Raw genomic sequence first — 19,488 nt, 5'->3', positions numbered from 1 at the left:
ATGGAGTAAGAAAGGGGGCGTTTAGCAGACGCGGCAGGTGAGGTTTCTCCTGTGAAACAGAATCAAATGGTGTGAAATAACCTGAGCACCCCACGGAGAGGTCCACTGGCAGAGGGATTGGCTGCCTTTTATGGCCCAGCCTCAGAGAGCACTTTAGGACAATACATTATGCTAATTAAATGTAAGGTGGCCATGCAGCGGAAGGTGAGATTAAATTGGAATTAAATGCCGGGCCCTGACAGTTTAGTTTTGTTTGGCCACCACCAGTGCAGAGAGAAAGTTGGTAGAGTAACAATAGCTGTCATCCCCAATTTCCAAGGCATTGAAACCTGGCTATGTTCTCTCGTTGTGGGGGAATATGAACGACCCAAGTGTGAAACAACACAGTGCGATCTGGCTTCTCAGGAAAAGGTGAAGGACTGTGCCCAATTCGTTCTTTGGGAGGATTTAGAGAAACTGAAGTCCCCAGTTGCAAGACTCAAACATGCCGAAAATAAGGCCGATTCCTCTGACTTTTATTAAACAAGATGTATATTTGCTGGTGTGATGAGACGTTCCCTGGGAGTTTTTTGTAACAAATCAGATTTATTTTCAGGCTTGTGTGTTGGAGGGCTGTTTGGGCGCAGCACAGCAATAAGGCAAATAGGCTAATGAGCACTGCGAGCGTCAACAGTCCTGGATGTGTGTGATGTCATGAAAATTCATGAGCTGCTTCCCACAGATGTTCAATTCCAGGTTCATATTAGCAGGTTGGATGCAGTGTTACTGACGTTTCCCTATGGAAATCAACCCCTATGGTGTAATGCCGGTAATAAAGACGGTTTCTCCAACTATAGTATCTATTAAAAAATTACACCCATGCATTAAAACCTCTACGGGATTGGTGTCCCCCTGTGGGATTGTTGAGCTAACGTGCGCTAATGTGATTAGCATGACGCTGTAAGTAACAAGAACATTTCCCAGGACATAGACAAGTATTATGGGCAGAAAACTTAAATTCTTGTTCATCTAACTGCACTGTCCAATTTACAGTAGCTATTGTTTGAGGAGAGTGCACAGCTATATACTTGAAAATGTATAAATTGACCAATTAGGCACATTTGGGAAGACTTGATACAAAACAATGGTTCATTGGATCAGTCTAAAACTTTGCACATACACTGCTGCTATCTAGTGGCCAAAATCTAAATTGCGCCTAGACTCCTTAGTGATATAACGGCCTTTCTCTTGCATTTCAAAGATGATGGGAAAAACATCTAACAATAGAAAACGCATGTTTTTTCTTTGTATTATCTTTTACCAGATCTAAGGTGTTATATCCTCCTACATTAATTTCACACTTCCACAAACTTCAAAGTGTTTCCTTTCAAATGGTATCAAGAATATGCATATCCTTGCTACAGGCAGTTAGATTTGGGTATGTCATTTTAGGCAAAAATGGGGGAAAAATGGTCCGATCCTTAAGAGGTTTGCACCTAAACAACATAGAGGTTGCTAATATGTCAGTCTCTGTAAGCAATTGCTTTCGTCTTAAGCTTTCACAGATCTGTATGTAAAGGCTTGCATAAATATTCCTTTGTTTTAAATAGGCAAATGACGTTATGCACTGTACTCAGTACCGTATGCTTAATTAAGTAACCTGAACTTAACATTTGTTGTTTTCCTGGAACTTCTCTATACAACTGAATTCATTAGGAGGTAAAAAAACCCCAGAAATATCACATTTACTTATTCAGAATCTTTATTCAGTACTTTGTTGAAGCAACTTTGGCAGCGATTACCTGCCTTGAGTATGACGCTACAAGTTTGGCACACCAGTATTTGGGGATTTTCTCCCATTCTTCTTTGCAGATCCTTTCAAGCTTTGTCAGGTTGGATGTGGAGCGTCGCTGCACAGCTATTTCAGGTCTCTCCAGAGATGTTCAAGTTCAAGTCCGAGCTCTGGCTGAGCAACTCAAGGACATTCAGAGACTTGTCCCGAAGTCACTCCTGCATTGTCTTGTCTGTGCCCCAAACTGAGTTCCTGAACACCCTGGAGCAGGTTTTCATTAAGGATCTCTCTGTACTTTGCTCCGTTCATCTTTCCCTCAATCCTGACTAGTCTCCCAGTCCCTGCTGCTGCAAAACATCCCCACAGCATGATGCTGCCACCACCATGCCAAGTTTCATCCAGACGTGACGCTTGGCAATCAGGCCAAATAGTTCAATCTTGGTTTCATCAGACCAGAGAATCTTGTTTGTCATGGTCTGAGAGTGCTTTAGGTGCCTTTTGGCAAATTCCAACCAGGCTGCCATGTGCCTTTTACTGAGGGGTGGCTTCTGTCTGGCCACTCTACCATAAATACCTGATTGGTGGAGTGCTGCAGAGATGGTTGTCCTTCTGGAAGGTTTTCTGGACTCCACAGAGGAACTCTGGAGCACTGTCAGAATGCCCATCGGGTTCTTGGTCATCTCCTTTATCAAGGCCTGATTACTCAGTTTGGCTAGGCGACCAGCTCTTGGTGGTACCAAACTTCTAACATTTAAGAATTATGGAGGCCACTGTGTTCTTGGGGACCTTCAATGCTTCAAAAATTATTTGGCACACTTCCCCAGATCTGTGCACACATGTGTCGAGGAGCTCTATGGATAATTTCCTCGACCTCATGGCTTGGTTTTTACTCTGACATGCGCTGTCAACTGTGGGACCTTAAATAGACAGGTGTGTGCCTTTCCAAATCATGTCCAATCAATTGAATTGAACATAGGTGGACTCCAAACAAGTTATAGTAACATCTGAAGGATGATCAATGGAAACAGGATGCACTCAAGCTCAATTACGAGTTTCATACGTGTAAATAAAGCATCTGTTTTATATTTTTTATATATTTGCTAACATTTCAAAATAACAGTTTTTGCTTTGTCATTATGGGTATTGTGTGTAGATTGATGAGGATATTTTTTATTTAATACATTTTAGAATAAGGCTGTAATGTAACAAAATGTGAAAAAAGGGAAGGGGCCTGAATACTTTCTGAATGTCAGATTTTTGTTCATTAAGGAATATTCATGAAGACATGCTGTAGCACCACTTCAAATAATTGTGGTGCTCCAGCTGCAATGCCTTGAGAATAGAAATGAATAGAATGTACTCTTCACACCATTTAGATAAAACATGTATTAAATGGCTTTCAATGAGAAGACATACTATAGAGATAGAGAACACTACAGGTGTTATGTTCGCTGGAGTGACCTTCCTCCAAAGGTGTGAGAAGGCATGTCCTGGCACATTCAGACACTGTAACCATGGCAATGCCTTCTGTACTATTGCCTTCTGTACTATGAGGCAGCTGGTTTGACAATGTTTTATTATTTACCTGAAAATATATTTTGTCATTGAGTATCTTTGAAGGCCAACATGAATCAGGTCTGTACATTGAAGAAGAGCTTTATGTTCTATGAGTCATACAGTTACTGTGGTGTTCTATTAACAAGATCAAAATATACCAAGCTCAATAGGTACCTTGGTGAAAATGAACTCATCTATACACCTGAGTACCAAACAATTTGATGACAGGAAGCATACGTCTATAAACATTCACTGAGTATACTAAACATTAGGAACACCTTCCTAATATTGGGAACAGCCTCAATTCGTCGTGGCATGGACTCTACAAGGTGTCGAAAGCGTTCCACAGGAATGCTGGCCCATGTTGACTCCAATGCTTCCCACAGTTGTGTCAAGTTGGCTGAATGTCCTTTGGGTGGTGGACCATTCTTGATACACACGGGAAACTGTAGAGCGTGAAAAACCCAGCATCATTGCAGTTCTTGACACAAACCGGTGCTCCTGGCACCTACTACCAAACCCTATTCAAAGGCTCTTACATTTTTTGACTTGCCCATTCAACCTATGAATGGCATACATACCCAATACATGTTTCAATTGTCTCAAGGCTTACAAATCCTTAAACCTGTCTCCTCCCCTTCATCTATACTGTTTGAAGTATGTTTAACAAGTGACATCAACAAGAGATCATAGCTTTGACATGGATTCACTTGGTCAGTCTATGTCATGGAAAGAGCAGGGGTTCTTAATGTTTTATATACTCAAAGCTGACATCCACACAAACTCAATGCCCTCTACATGTATCATCTAATATATTAGTATACAGTACCTGCTTTGGTGCAGCAAGTGTCTGCAGGCCAGTTGCCTTGGCGACCATAGTGTGACTGTTGCCAGGGCTGGGCTGTAGTGACAACGAAAGTCCAGAGATGGCGTGGACGCGAAGTTCCAAGATGGAGACTTTCTCATCGGTGACGGAAAACGAGGTCTCTCCCAACATGGCCTCCACAGCGAGTGGAGACTCCACCTGCAAACGACAAGAGACCATTTGACTGTCACATCAGGCATTTTGTGTCCTGACAGGGAAATACAGACAAGTGGGATATGAGTCTGTCTTTCTGTCCGTCTTCTGTGTAAGTGTGTGATAAATGAGACACTCAAGCCAAAACGAAAGCACCAGACACCGGATGCTGACCGGGGGCTGCCACTTACAGCCTCCCTATGCCCTACATTTGACCTCTTGACCTCTCTTCAGTGGGTGGTTGGCAAAAATGTGAGTCCATTGGATGGTTGCAGGGCACAAAATACAAAATAAAAACCCCACTAATCTCGAGCTAATCCTGGGGCCTTCGACAGGTCTGCCTCCATCAAGGGGCCAAACATGGCATTTACAGCTCATTATGTCACCTTTCTGTTGTTGCCTCCGATTGCTTCGTAAAGGTCATGTGGGAAAAGTCAACCACAGAAGCACTTGCCTTCCTTTGTGAAAAGTCAACAACAGAAGCACTTGCCTTCCTTTGTGAAAAGTCAACCACAGAAGCACTCGCCTTCCTCTGTGAGTCATAAAGGACTTAACTTTTCTATTTTATTTTTACATCAGCACTCAGATGTATAAGGCTGCCTGTGTAAAATACAGGAAGGCCTGTAAGATGGTTTAGATGATATGACAGGCTCTCCACCATCAAAGACCTATGTTTGTCATTTTTGGATTGTTTTGTTTTTAGCTCTATTTTTTGGAGGATTAATACATTTTCCAGTCATAATTAATTGTATGTGTACTGCTCTGGTGACAACAGCGGCTAGAGATGACTAGAGATGACCGCCGACTGGCTTTTCTCATTATCCAAATAGCTTGTTCACCTTCAGGCATAGTGCATCATTATCTATCCAAATATGTTCCCTCTTGCTCATCCGAGCCCGGTTGGTTGTTCCACTTCTGTAGCAATTGGAGCTCATGCCAAATCTACAGTGAAGAGGGGCATTGAGAGCCTCTGCCTTTGTTAATTTGGCCTCCAACGGCCATAATAACATTTAATAGTGCTCAAAATCTTACCATCCTAAACAGCACACTAATTTGGCAATCTGTTATCATTACAGCCCTTCTCCCTGTTCAAAACACCCATTAAAAAGTAGTAAGAGCCCGTTAACACAGAGACAGAGTTGCCATCCTGATCTGTTGAGTATAGTGTGCTGAAGAGGCTGGACTGTCTGGTAAGGTGACGTGTACATAGAATGCTTTTAAACAGCTTTTTATGATGGCTCAATGTGGCTTGACGTCACCGGCCGTGTATGTCACCAGACAGGACAAAGCTGTCGTCTTCTGATCCCAAGGTCTGCCGTCGGGGACTCCCAGATGCATATTTTCGGGATCAGATGTGCTGGAGAGGAGAGTTCCAGTTCATTGGTAGTCCGTCTCTCCTTTTTCTCCCCTACGCTCATAAAATGTAACCGCGGGGGATGAAAGTACATGAATACATGACTTCTAAAGTTTCACAAAAGGTGGGGAATTCAGTTGAATGATGAAGTACTCTAAGCAGGACAGTTCTCCACCCTGGGTTTTGTCTCTAAAAAAGCTTTGAGTTAGGTACCTGTGTTGTTCCGACTCATTTGAGTAGCCACCGTGGTAGTAGTAAATTATCAGGGTGAATAACTAAGCTTTGTTTTTGTTTGGTCAATATGAATGTGGATAATTGATTCACAATGAAATAAATGACTGTGTAATTACAAACAGATATAACAGAAATAGGTAGAAATAACCCAAAGCATACAAATGGACCACTTCTATGGGTAGGCTAGTACTAATAGTCTTTTAGTAAAACATGAATAAAATATATATTTTTTTAATGAAAAGAAGTACCTTTAAGGTAAACTCTTTTAAGAGTGTGGATTGTACACATTATTTTGAATCTAGGTCAGAGCTAACGCAACAAAAATTTGGAGCCATACCACGCATAGGTCCATGCAGTACATAGGTCATAGGTTAGGATGCACTTCTCCTGTACTAACAACCATTATCAAGTGTTCCCTCACTCCATCACACTCTGTGTGAGGCTGACAGAAATGGGTGTTATAAGTACACCTCATCAATGTCTATGGTTGTGTCGCAAATGGACCTCGAAGCCAGTTTCACTGTGTTTTTTAATTGTTCCCCTCTAATCAGGGACTGTGTGAAATTAATGATCAAGTAGAACAGAAAAGCAGCAGGGTGCGGAACCTCGTAGGGTAAGAGTTTGAATAACCCTGCCCTATAAAGTAGTGCTGTTCGATGAACTGAAATTTAGTTTTTTTGTATTGTTATTAAACAACAAATTGACCGATATTGGTTCAATTACTTGCATTTAGTTTTTTTTGTGAGATCTACACAGCGTTTCTCTCAAGAGAAATAATCACAATGTTTTGATCAGCGTTGGACATTCGTCCGGTCTGACGAAAATCCAACTCGGATCGAAATGTTGTTTTTATTGTGCGCCTGATTAAATCACCATGGGAGAAGTTGCGGACTTTCCTTTTTTCATTGTAGTTAGTTACCACGTTTTCTGCGCTAAACTAGGTTGAGTATTTTCCTATGGAAACATACCAAAGTTGTGAAAAATAGCTTTTTTTCTTTGACATGTTCATCTGTTCAGCACCTGAAAAATTGGATTTGCGTATTTTTAAAATATTTTTAAATGATCTACAATGACCAGAATCCACTGCACTTATTCTTCCTGGCCCCGCACACAATAATAATTTGGAAAAATCAAAATAACTTTACAGATCTTCATTGTAAAGGGTTTAAACACTGTTTCCCATGCTTGTTCAATGAACCATAAACAATTAATGAACATGCACCTGTGGAACGGTTGTTAAGACACTAACAGCTTACAGATGGTAGGCAATTAAGGTCACAGTTATGAAAACTTAGGACACTAAAGAGGCCTTTCTACTGACAATGTAAAAAACACCAAAAAAAGATGCCCAGGGTCCCTGCTCATCTGCGTGAACGTGCCTTAGGCATGCAGCAAGGAGGCATGAGGACTACAGATGTGGTCAGGGCAATAAATTGCAATGTCCGTACTGTAGGACGCTTAAAACCTGTTAAGGATATGGCAGACATACGCCCCCTTTGGAGAGATTGGGTACCCCTAGTAAACTGGAAAAAAAATCTGTCAAAAATTGCTAATATATGCAAATAAAAATTATTATTCAATCCAATTATTATTGGATAGAAAACACTCTAAAGATTCTAAAACCGTTGGAATTATGTCTGTAAGTATAGCAGAACTCACAGGGCAGGCATTCTTCCAAACTAGTTTTTGTGGCCATGAAAGTTGGAGCAACTTTGATGTCATGGCCCCCACCCTTCCCAACCAGTTATGATTCCGCTAGATGTCCTCTTTCAGTAGAGCTTTGAATCGTTCAAATCGCGCGAGAATTGACCCTATGGGAGTGAAATTAGTGCGTGCCACGAGAGAATAGGCTGTGCGTATGGGCGCGAATTGGTCCCAGCCATTCCTTTGTTCCAGCACTCAGGAGAAGGGCAGACGATGGCCGATTGAATTGAAGTTTGTTTTGCGTGTCTAAAACATCATAAAGCTTGCTTCTGCACTTAGTTTGACCTGTTTAGTCGACATATAATATGTAATTTTGAAGTTTTGATGCGCAACTTTTCCGGACCAGAGGACGTTTTGGGTGCATTTCAGCTGATGTTATTAGCAGTAGCTAATACAAAGACGCAAGACTTGAAACCAAACGATGTATTGGGTAAGTATGAAGCCTTCCAGAACATTCTGAACGAAGACCATCGAAGGTAAGGGAATATTTATGCTTAAATCTGTGTTTCTGTTGACTCCAACATTACGTAGAAATGTAGCTTGGAACTGAGCGCTGTCTCAGCATATGGAATAGTGTGCGATTTCTGTAACGTTAAAAATAAATCTAACACAGCGGTTGCATAAAGAAGCAGTGTATCTTTCTAACTATATGTAGAACATGTATATTTAGTCAAAGTTTATGATGTCTATTTACGTTATCTTGCCGCGCTACATAGATTTCCTGCGGGCATTTTTGAGTAATTTCTGAACGTGAACTCACTGTAAATGGACATTTATGGATATAAATGGCATATTATTGAAAAAAAAAAAAATGTACTGTGTAACATGTCATATTACTGTCATCTGATGAAGATTTTCAAAAGGTTAGTGAGCGATTTATTTTTTAATCCTGCGTTTGTTGATTGCATGTTTTGGCTATTCAAATGAGCTGTGTCTGGTGGTGGTTTTACATATATATGTGCTATGTTTTCGCCGTAAAACATTTTAGAAATCTGACTTGCTGGCTAGATGAACAAGGTGTTTATCTTTCATTTGAGCTATTGGACTTGTTAATGTGTGGAGGTTAAATATTTTTAAGAATATTTTTGCGTTCCATGCGCCACCGTTTCAGCTGAACGTGGGAGGGTTGATTCCCAATTGGGAACCAGTATCGTAGACAGGTTAAAACAGCGCTACAGGATCGCGACACCTGCACAGGATCGGTACATCCGAACATCACACCTGCGGGACAGGAACAGGACGGCAACAGCAACTGCCCGAGTTACACCAGGAACGCACAATCTCTCCATCAGTGCTCAGACTGTCCGCAATAGGCTGAGAGGGGCAATCTCAACGCTGTGCGTTACAGGGAAGACATCCTCCTCCCTCATGTGGTACCCTTCCTGCAGGCTCATCCTGACATGACCCTCCAGCATGACAATGTCACCAGCCATACTGCTCGTTCTGTGCGTGATTTCCTGCAAGACAGGAACGTCAGTGTTCTGCCATGGCCAGCGAAGAGCCCGGATCTCAATCCCATTGAGCACGTCTGGGATCTGTTGGATTGGAGGGTGAGGGCTAGGGCCTTCAGTTAATGTCTCAGTTGTTGAATCTTGTTATGTTCATACAAATATTTACACATGTTAAGTGTGCTGAAAATAGTTGACAGTGAGAGGACATTTCTTTTTTTGCTGAGTTTAGTATGACTCGTTGGGGAGCACAGAGATAACGTTAGATGGTTATCTGGCTGTCTGGTTGCTACAGCCTGAGCAGAGATGAGACGATTATTTTAAGAAATTAAATAATAGTCATCAAATGAAAAAAAGTTATATACACAACTGAAATATTTTATTTAAGTAAAGTCATTTGAAAAAAAGATGGTTAATAAGTGATAAGCAGTAATGGGCAATCCTTACCATCACAGGGCTCTTATTAATTGTTTAATTCTGTGTTGTTAGAAACAATTAAATGTTTTCAATGTTTTGGCAATTAAATGTTCTCAATATGCGTCTTTGGAATGTCAATTAAAAAGCTCTAAAATCATGTGAAGGTCATAATTCGTAATACATTTAATGTAAAATAAATAAACATCTAAATGAAAAAACAATAGAAAATCTGATTTTTACACCTTTTGGTGCCATACTTTCATTCAAAAACAATAATTAGCTCCAAAATGAAACCCCTTAAAGTCAAGATGGTGGGATTAAACTGTTGCCTATTATCAAATCTTCCAGACTACTCCCCCCCGATTAAATTATTGTTTGGAAAATGGCGTTCGATTAATGAAAAAGATCTTATATCTCATTTATGTTCATCAGTGAACCCTCTAAGTGAAATAATTTAGTTTGAGAGTAGATTCATGGACTCACGGACTCCCGAGTGGCGCAGTGGTCTAAGGAACTGCAAGTCAGTGCAAGAGGTGTCACTACAGTCCCTGGTTTGATTCCAGGCTGTATCACATCCGGCCGTGATTGGGAGTCCCATAGGGTGGCACACAATCTTCCCAGCATGGCCAGGATAGGACGTCATTGTAATAAGAATTTGTTCTTAACTGGCTTGACTAGTTAAATGAAGGTTACATTTTTATAAATAAATTATTCGCTCCACCAACAGGGGTTGGTAGTGAGAAATTGGGAGTCCCATAGGGCGGCGCACAATTGGCCCAGCATCGTCCGGGTTTGGCCAGGATAGGCCGTCATTGTAAATAAGAATTAGGCTACTCTTCATTTTCCTAATGTTCCATAAAATACTGTGTAAGCTTGAGATCTTTTATTTTCTTACAGCCTTCCATAAGTATGGTTTTCTATGCCATCAATCACTCAGTTTGAATGGTAAAGCTGCATATTGGAAGGCTAAGCGGAAGCCCATATAGACTACATGCCTATGCAGATGGAGCCATCTTTAAAAGCAAGTTTGGACAGATCTCATTTATCATTTCATCATTGTAAAGAGGCTTCCTTTACAAAAACAAAATGGGTGAAAGCGATGAAGAAGAGGTCTAATTTCCTTCTTTCACCTGTCAGTTCGTCTAGGTCAGTGTGAAGCACAAAATATTTTGTTGTGCACTCTGAGCGCTTCTGCCTATTACAGCTGCACTTTGGTCAGTATGATCCATACTTTGTCTACCTCAGTGTCAATTTCCTATTTGCCTCTAGTGCCCTAGCCTATAACATTTATGAGATGGGCGAACATCTGTGAGGTAAAAGAGGCAATTGAAAGAAGCCATTTCCTTTTTACAGACTTTGGTGACCTAGCCAAGTTTCTATACCTTCAGTACAGTGGAGCCCAGCTCCAGGCCCACCAGCACGGTGCGGTCCACCAGCTCGGCTATCCTGGGGTCGACTACCTTCAGCGAGTCCTGAACCAGGTCAGTCACGTCCACCTGCCAGTCGGGCCCCAGCATGGTGATGACCTGGTCGGTGCCCTCGGTAGAGGTGGTGTGAAACTGGGTCAGCACCTTGACAAGGGAACGCTGGTACTGCAAGGTGCAGCCCCGGCTCACCCGCCGGTCGTCCTCATCGTCATCTGTGTCACTATCTCTGGCGCTCCTGAGACAAAGACAGGGAGAGAGAGAGAGAGATAAAGAAAGAAACTGTGTCAATGATGTTAACAGTGTCAATACCATTAACAGTGTCAAAACCGTAAACATTGTCAATACCATTACCAGTATCAAAGTGTACAACAACAAAGTAAGAGTTATCATGTCAAAATGTATTTGCTGTACTATTTACGAAGCCGTTTCAGCAGTAGCTCAATGGCTTATCATAACCTTTAATGATGCATCTTGTAACTCAATATGTTTGTGGAATATGCTGTAGTGTAGTTAAATCCTGCATCCTGTTTCGGGAGCTTATGTTCTTAATTGCTTCTTATCATTATATAATTTAGCACTTGATTTGATGAGAGGCCCAACACTAATCTATGTGGGGGACATCTGTTACAGTGTCTGTTCCAATGTGCCCTTTGTGAGGGAAAAGTTATCCAAGCCGGCACGAAACTCCTCCAAAAACTTCCAAACAAGCAAGATTTGGACGTGTGCCTTCCATTCCTAAATCAATGGATGCTTAGATGGACAGGGGGAGAACACGGTCAGTGCATCCCAACCAAGCCCAATATGTTGCTCCAGAAGATGTAATACTTGCCAAACGTTTCTCAACAGCCTGACAAGCTGCCGGCTTTCCTCTTAAATGCTAAAAAGCTCTCCTCCATTCCCAAGGCTAATTAATCTCTGCTTTGACTTATCCTTTCAGATAACTTAAGATGCAGGAGAGGCAGTGGGCTGTCAGTGACTGACAAAGCATATCCCACCCATTGATTCCCAAAGCCCATCTGAATATCAAGCAGGCCTGTCCTGTGTTCCCTAAAAGGTCTGACAATACTCTAACATGCATCATGTCCCGTGGCCGGCTAACGCTAGACATTTAAGGGTTAAAGGCACGGTTCGCCTGTGTTTTTCAACTTGTACAACAAAGCCACAATAGCAGTGGAGAGACAAGAATGTAGACAAGAGTGTTCAGTTAAGACTAGGGTAAACCAGAGAGACAGCGTGACTCTCCTCATGGAGTTTCATGACTCTTTGCTCAGGTCAGAGAGTTTCCCATGTTAAGGCCATACCTATGTTTTTTTTTCTTTAGAGGAGTGTCTGTTCTTATTAGGATCTTTGATACACCAGCTGGAGCTTTGCTGCACATCGGCCGGCCTACCCGATTACACTTCTGTCCTCTTTTAGAACACATTACGGGATAACACAGCCAGTGAGCAATGCAGCTGCAATGTAGCAAACACACACATTGCGGTCCAAGAGACCTGGCCCTTGATAAAGCTTAGGGCTTAAAACAGTGTTGTGTTAGGAGAGATAGAGGGAGATAGAGCGAGAGATATGAGAGAGCTAGAGTGAGAGATGAGAGACAGAGTGAGAAGTTAGCCAAATGGCTTGTGTTCTGAGGGGAGACCAAATAAAAGGAGATTAAATTACAGCTAAATTAATAGCATAGTTTGGTGGTATCTGATATATATAAAAAGTAAAAACATCACATATAAGTGTTTAATGCACAGTGAGGTGTTTTTTTGTCCTTGTTCTGATAACATCACAAATATCTAGTTAAGTGCTAAATGTTTTGCCAAAATGGCGGAATGAAGGCTTCTGCAGTTCTGTTTTGAAGACAGTAGTTAATGTTGTTCATTGTGGTTGATGGTTCAAAACACTGATTAAGCCTAGTCCAGGATTAAAAAGATCCTCAATCGAGAAACTCTTTTGAAATAGTTTTTTCAGAACTAGGTTTAATCTGTGTCTGGGAAACCGGACCTAAAAGCTTGCTGTGAATCCGGTCTGGAATTTGCTTAACGTCCTGTTCTCAGACAAACGTCTTAGTTTAGTTCAATTCATTAAGAGAGATACGTTTGATTACCTGAAATCATGGGTTGGTTTAAACTCTAATAAAATGTGTGCACAGGCAGTAGTTGAGCAAACAAAGATAAGGCCTAAGAGGCATAAACATTGGTTAGGCAGATTTGCATAGAATTGCGTCACTAGGACGACATGTAACACAAACACACGACACAAGCAAAACATGGGCTGCACAATTGAAACGATACATGACAATGCAAGGGGTAAAGATTAAAAACATTAAGTTGAGGAAGACCATGACATCTAGGCTAGTGTATCAGATAGAGTGCAGCAAACCATACTTGTGTGCAGTAACCTCAAAATGAATTAAAAATAAATACAAGAAACATGCTCTCCACTCTAACACTACACACAAAAGGGAGCTGTGCGTTGGTGAGTCCTACCTGCGGTCAGGAAGAATGGGTACCCTCCAGCCCTTGATGAAGCTCAGGTTGCTGTCGGACAGTTCCACTTGAAGGGGGAGTTTGGGCACCCACACGGTCAGCTCTAAGGGGGCACTGAGGTGCTCGTAGCTGAAGATGACACGGGCGTTCATGGAGCCCCGCGTCTCCTTCCCGTTCACAAACACGTAGTCACAATTCATGGACACCTGTGAAAAACAAAGGTTATTGGTCAATATATGATAATGATCTGCCGTTGACAGGTGATACAAGTGATATAGTACAGTATGGATGCAGGAGTAGAGTCCACTACCTAGTTTATTACATTGGATTGGCTGGTACACAGCTTTTCTCAGATTCCACTAAAGGAAACAGGGAAAACATGTCTTCCTTTTTGCTTACAGATTATTTTAATGTGGAATGTGTACTATTATTATTAGGTCACAATAATCCTCCTTTGTGAATTTTCCAATATTTTGCCACGAGGGGCTATATTTTTGTATTTTGAAATATTTGGGAACACAGTGTAAACAACACTACTTGAAGGTTTTCTCCTATCTAATTTGAATCTCTTCTTGAGTGGATGAACTGGCTCTTAAGTACAGTCTACTGTAAGCCTTTAAAAATCAGGCCCATGATCACCCACAACCCACCACTATTTTCAGTGTAATGATCTATACACAATTACGCAGAGACACACATCAGAATATATATACTAACACAAGCTTTCAGGCAACAGATAATTCATAGAATATGAAAGCTTAATACACCAGGTGCCCGCACACAAAATTCTGTTTACTTATTTTTTATCCAGCAGTCTCCAAGAAATCACCCAGCACAGTTTTTCTCATAAATACCCATCCCTTTAATACTAAATGATTTACTGTAATAGATAGCAGGGTTTGCTTTCGGGATACCATCGATGATTTATCTGGCAGTTGGAGGCACCTGACACTGTAATCAGAGGAGCTAATCTCCTGCAAATGGAGGTCGGGTTCGCCAGTCTTCTCAGGGTTGAGGATTCATCATAAGAGGGGGGGTTAATAAAACACCCAGTCCATCCAGACAGGCCTCTCCACTCTGCAATCCATACAGGCTGGGTGGGAAGCCTTCAGATAGAGGAGAGAGATGACTCTTTTCCCTCATTTCCCTTGTTCTGGTAAATCAAGTTTTCAGATTATCTGTCTGTAGTCACCTTTGTGTGAATAGGGATTTTGGGATCATCATTCTCTGGCAGAGATCTGGGGTGTCAGCTGGAATCAGGGTAATATACTTTTTTTCATACTGAATCATGATAATTAGGTTCTTGCTTGCCAGGCTTAGATACTGTACAGAGCAAAGGACATACACTATACATACAAAAGTATATGGACACCCCTTCAAATTAGTGGATTTGTCCATTTCAGCCAAACCCGTTGCTGACAGGTATATAAAATTGAGCACACAGCCATGCAATCTCCATAGACAAACATTGGCAGTAGAATAGCTCATTGACTTTCAACGAGTCATTTCATCAAATGTCTACCCTGCTAGAGCTGCCCTGGTCAACTGTAAGTGCTTTTACTGTGAAGTGGAAATGTCTAGGAGCAACAACGGCTCAGCCGCGAAGTAGTAGGCCACACAAGCTCACAGAATGTAGCCGCTGAGTGCTGATGCACATAATGCGTAAAAAACGTCTGTCCTCACTACCGAGTTACATACTGCCACTTGAAGCAACGTCAGCACAATAACTGGGAGCTTCATGAAATGGGTTTCCATGGCCGAGTAGCCGCACACAAGCCTAAGATCACCATGTGCAATGCCAAGCGTCGACTGGAGTGGTGTAAAGCTCGCTGCCATTGGACTCTGGAGCAGTGGAAACGCATTCTCTGGAGTGATGAATCACGATTCTGTGCTTCCAACTTTGTGGCAACAGTTTGGGAAGGCCTTTTCCTGTTTCAGCATGAAAATGCCCATGTGCACAAAGTGAGGTCCATACAGAAATGGTTTGTCGAGATCGATGTGGAAGAACTTGACTGGCGTGCACAGAACCCTGACCCCATTGAACACCATTGGGATGAATTGGAACGCTGACTGCGAGCCAGGCCTAATCGCCAAACATCAGTACCAGACCTCACAAATGCTCTTGTGGCTGAATGGAAGCAAGTCCCTGCAGCAATGTTCCAACATCAAGTGGAAAGCCTACCCAGAAGAGTGGAGGCTGTAATAGCCTGTAATAGACCAACTCCATATTAATGCCCATGATTTTGGAATAAGATGTTCGACGAGCAGGTGTCCACATACTTTTAGTCATGTAGTGTACCTGCCCCCATATTCTATCTCTCTCTCTCTCTCACACACACACACACACACACACACACACACACACACACACACACACACACACACACACACACACACCGTCATCCTCTACACCAAAACACAGTGCCCCCTCCACACCTGTGACCTACCACTCTAGGCCTCCCTATCTATATAATGCTAACACCAGCCTTCCTATCACTCTCACTCACCCTTGCTAACTGCGCTAGCATAAACGATCCCAGCTCCTGCAGGCAGCTAATAAACTTGGCTGGCTAATTGCGAGTCAAAAGCTGTTAACGACTACGGGTGTCAGTAGCCCAGCGGGGCCCGTGAAAGTGCTCTCATGCATGGAGCCGCGAGCTGTCGTCGCTACACAGCCCTCTAATGTGCTGTGGCATCTTCCATGGTGCCAACAGATTTCCTGGGTAGGGTCGGGGCAAAGAAAGACAGGGCGGGCACTACCCGCTAGGGCGGCATCCAGGCTCAGTTTAAACCAACAGACAGAGATCCAGGATCAAAAAGGATCACCACCCGCCTGCAGCACAGTATATCCATATCTTTACTCCTCGGCAGCTCTGATAACAAAACCGATTCCAATACTGTATTGTCGGGCTTTGTTTTTCCACGGGTCACTTAATGTTTGTTTTGGTTTAACGTATTGTGCATGCACGTTGAGTTGCATGCATGTGGAACACAGAAGGTTGGCAGGTTCATTTGACCTGATAGTACTTATTCTACTGACTAATGCGTATGGATCTAATGAGTCATTTAGTGATGGAGATCCCATGCTGGCTCACCTCTGCTTACACGCTTAACTTCAACATGTGCCTCCAAACAGGATTTCGGCCTATCAATGCCACCTGTTTTCTTGCTGGAGGTGGAGCAGATGGAAAAACAAAACATAACTTGGGCTGTGTTCATTAGGGCATGCAACGTCAAACATTTTAAAATGTTTTGCAACAGAAAGCGAAATCAAGCATTAAGGTACAAGTTTGGGTTGTCCCTCCCTGTTTCAGTTTATTTTACTTTTCATTTGGTGCCTAATGAACACACCCCAGTTGGGTTAATGTTGTTCGGTAGTGGCCATTATGAAAACCTACTTTGATTGATGGAAGGTACAGTATGATAATTAATAGACTTCTCTTTAAAAATCCCTCTTAACTTATTAATCAACTGAAGGAATTCTTTGCGAAACACAGCGTTTCATTGCTTAATCTCTCAAAACCAGTTTCTAGTAGGATACAATCATAAAAAAAAAAATCTGGGCCTGTATGCTCTCATTGACTGGATTATGTCCTCATTGTGAGGCCATCGACAATAATACAAACTTCTTCGAGACCTCTCATATACAATAGCACAGCAGACAGCAAGGAGACAACACTGAAACACTAGACCACTCAGGTGTACTTATCTCACTGCCTCACAAAGCCTTTCTTATTTAAGCCTAGTTGTTGGCTGAAGGTGAATGTGTCACATTGGTGTGAGTGCAGAATGGAGGAAACAGAGGGCTTGGCAGGGCAAGGGTTGGATGACCACTGGCATGGAACAAGGCTTTCCACCGCCGCCTTATCTGTGTCCTCAGATGGCTACAGTGACTCACACACACACACACACACACACACACACACACACACACACACACACACACACACACACACACACACACACACACACACACACACACACACACACACACAGCCCTGGGAGAAAGGATCAGCTGGGGGAGTCATGTCTCCCGCTCGCTGACAAATCCCCACAGGGTCCTCAGCCCACACCTCCTTTCGCCCAGCCTCCCTCTCTGCTGCCTGCCTTCTCCCCATACTGCCTCCCATTCCCGTGCCTTCCTCCACACCCTGCACAACACAACACAAAACTCTGTCTGAGCAGAGCACAGATGTGGTCTTTAATAACCAAATCATCCTACTGTTCTCACACACACACACACACACACACACACACACTGTACAGTCAAATGGGATTGGGTTATCCGGCAGCGCTGACATATACTGTGGCCTATTTATTTCAAAGAGGGAGAAACAAACAAACAAATAAACGCCTCAGCAAAGAGAAATGAGAGCAGCATAACCTTTTCCAAAAGTTGGGAACAAAAACAGAACAATGGCAGGTTGGCAAATAGCCAAAGCAAAAAAATAAATAAAAATGCTTTGTTTAAAAAAATAAATAAAAAAATTAAGCAGAAGCCCACGCATTTGGAATTCACAACCTACAGTGTGACCATGGTGAGGCCTGGTTTATATGACAAGACATTCTCTATGTGCTTTACTTATAGACCAAGCGGAGCCTATAGTTTTGAGTGTTCCACAGATTCACCTAGGCTACGCAAATAGAATAATAGAATAGAGTAATCTGATTAGAACAGATCTGCATTACAGTGCTGTGTATGAATAATGTGGCACCACAAAATGCAATGGGGATAGCACAAAACCACACAACTGAACAACCATACAACCTTTGTGGATCATCTTTAGGAACCTTTCTTTTGTATTCGGCGGATTGTTTTATAGAACTGTCTCGGCTTGAAGGTCTCATCTTGCATTATCCTCTAAAGTTCAATGGCAAGGGCAGCGAAGCGAGGTCTATTCAATAACATTGAGCTAATGCAGCTCGCCTTGAAACCATTCTAAACCTTCTCACAAACAGATTACAGTAATGGCAAAATGTCTTGCTTTTGATTTGCCCTCTGACAAATAGATCCTAGTCTTATCACACATATGAATGTCAGAATAAGATTAGGTGTGGTCTGTATGTTCTTGCTGTATTGTACAGTTGATGCTTTTCCCACCACTTATTCTGAACACATGCATTTATTGTTGTGCACTCTGCTTTCGATAATCCCACGTGATCATCTCAAATGAACAGAAACGCTTAAATCAACATCAAAAAATTTAGTATAATTTTTCTCATGTTCTGTAAGGTGTCGTGATGCTGTCATCAAACGTGCTCCGAGAAAATCAACAAATAAAGTTGGATTACATTTCAGAGGTTGCAACCTCCTTTATCCAACTCTTTCTACAGATAAATGGGATTTACCCCTGCTGATCATGGGGTATGAAGGTGAGGTATGGGGTATCATGGGGTATGAAGGTCCTTCTTCAATCCACAAATGGGAGTTGAAGTTGTATTCTACCACCTTGGGCTCCCAACGGGCCAGAGTTGTGTTTGTGAGTCATCCCAGGACACTAGCATCGTCTCCTCACCTCCAGTCATCCAGTGATGGAAAAAGTACCCAAGTGTCATACTTGAGTAAAAGTAAAGATACCTTAATAGAAAATGACTCAAGTAAAAGTGAAAGTCACCCAGTAAAATAATATTTGTGTAAAAGTCGAAAAGTATTTGGTTTTAAATATACTTAAGCATCAAAAGTTACTTTAAATATACGTATCAAAAGTAAAAGTATAAATAATTTCAAATTCCCTATTAAGAAAACGAGATGGCACTACTCTTGTTTTTTATTTATTTACGGATAGCCAGAGGCAACCGCCATCACTCAGACAAACAAAGCACTTGTGTTTAGTGAGTCTGCCAGATCAGTGGCAGTAGGGATGACCAGGGATGTGCTCTTGATAAGTGTGTGAATTAGACCATTTCGCTGTCCTGCTAAGCATTCAAAATTTAACGAGTACTTTTGGGTGTCAGGGAAAATGCATGGAATAAAAAGTACATCATTTTCTTTAGGAATGTAGTGAAGTAAAAGTAAAAGTTGTCAAAAATAAAAAATAGTAAAGTACAGTAAGTAGTAGTAAAATAGTAAACTACTTAAGT

General features: G+C 42.0%; 1 protein-coding gene across 2 annotated transcripts in view; it reads right to left on the bottom strand.

The window, feature by feature from the left end:
• tmem132e (transmembrane protein 132E) overlaps nt 1-19,488 on the bottom strand; it is a 357,286-nt gene that overhangs the window by 5,486 nt on the left and 332,312 nt on the right. For both annotated transcript variants that reach the window (XM_036989826.2, XM_036989825.2), the window contains exons 6-8: nt 13,408-13,613; nt 10,886-11,165; nt 4,158-4,352 (exon numbers count right to left, since the gene is read on the bottom strand). In XM_036989826.2, coding sequence (XP_036845721.2) covers nt 4,158-4,352; nt 10,886-11,165; nt 13,408-13,613 — 681 coding nt within the window. The remainder of the gene's footprint in view (nt 1-4,157; nt 4,353-10,885; nt 11,166-13,407; nt 13,614-19,488) is intronic.

Source organism: Oncorhynchus mykiss, chromosome 10 (assembly GCF_057628025.1).
Source record: "Oncorhynchus mykiss isolate SJ-2025 chromosome 10, ASM5762802v1, whole genome shotgun sequence".
Lineage (NCBI taxonomy): Eukaryota > Metazoa > Chordata > Actinopteri > Salmoniformes > Salmonidae > Oncorhynchus > Oncorhynchus mykiss.
The sequence above is the reverse complement of the archived record's forward strand: the minus strand, read 5'-3'. Positions and strand labels throughout refer to the sequence as shown.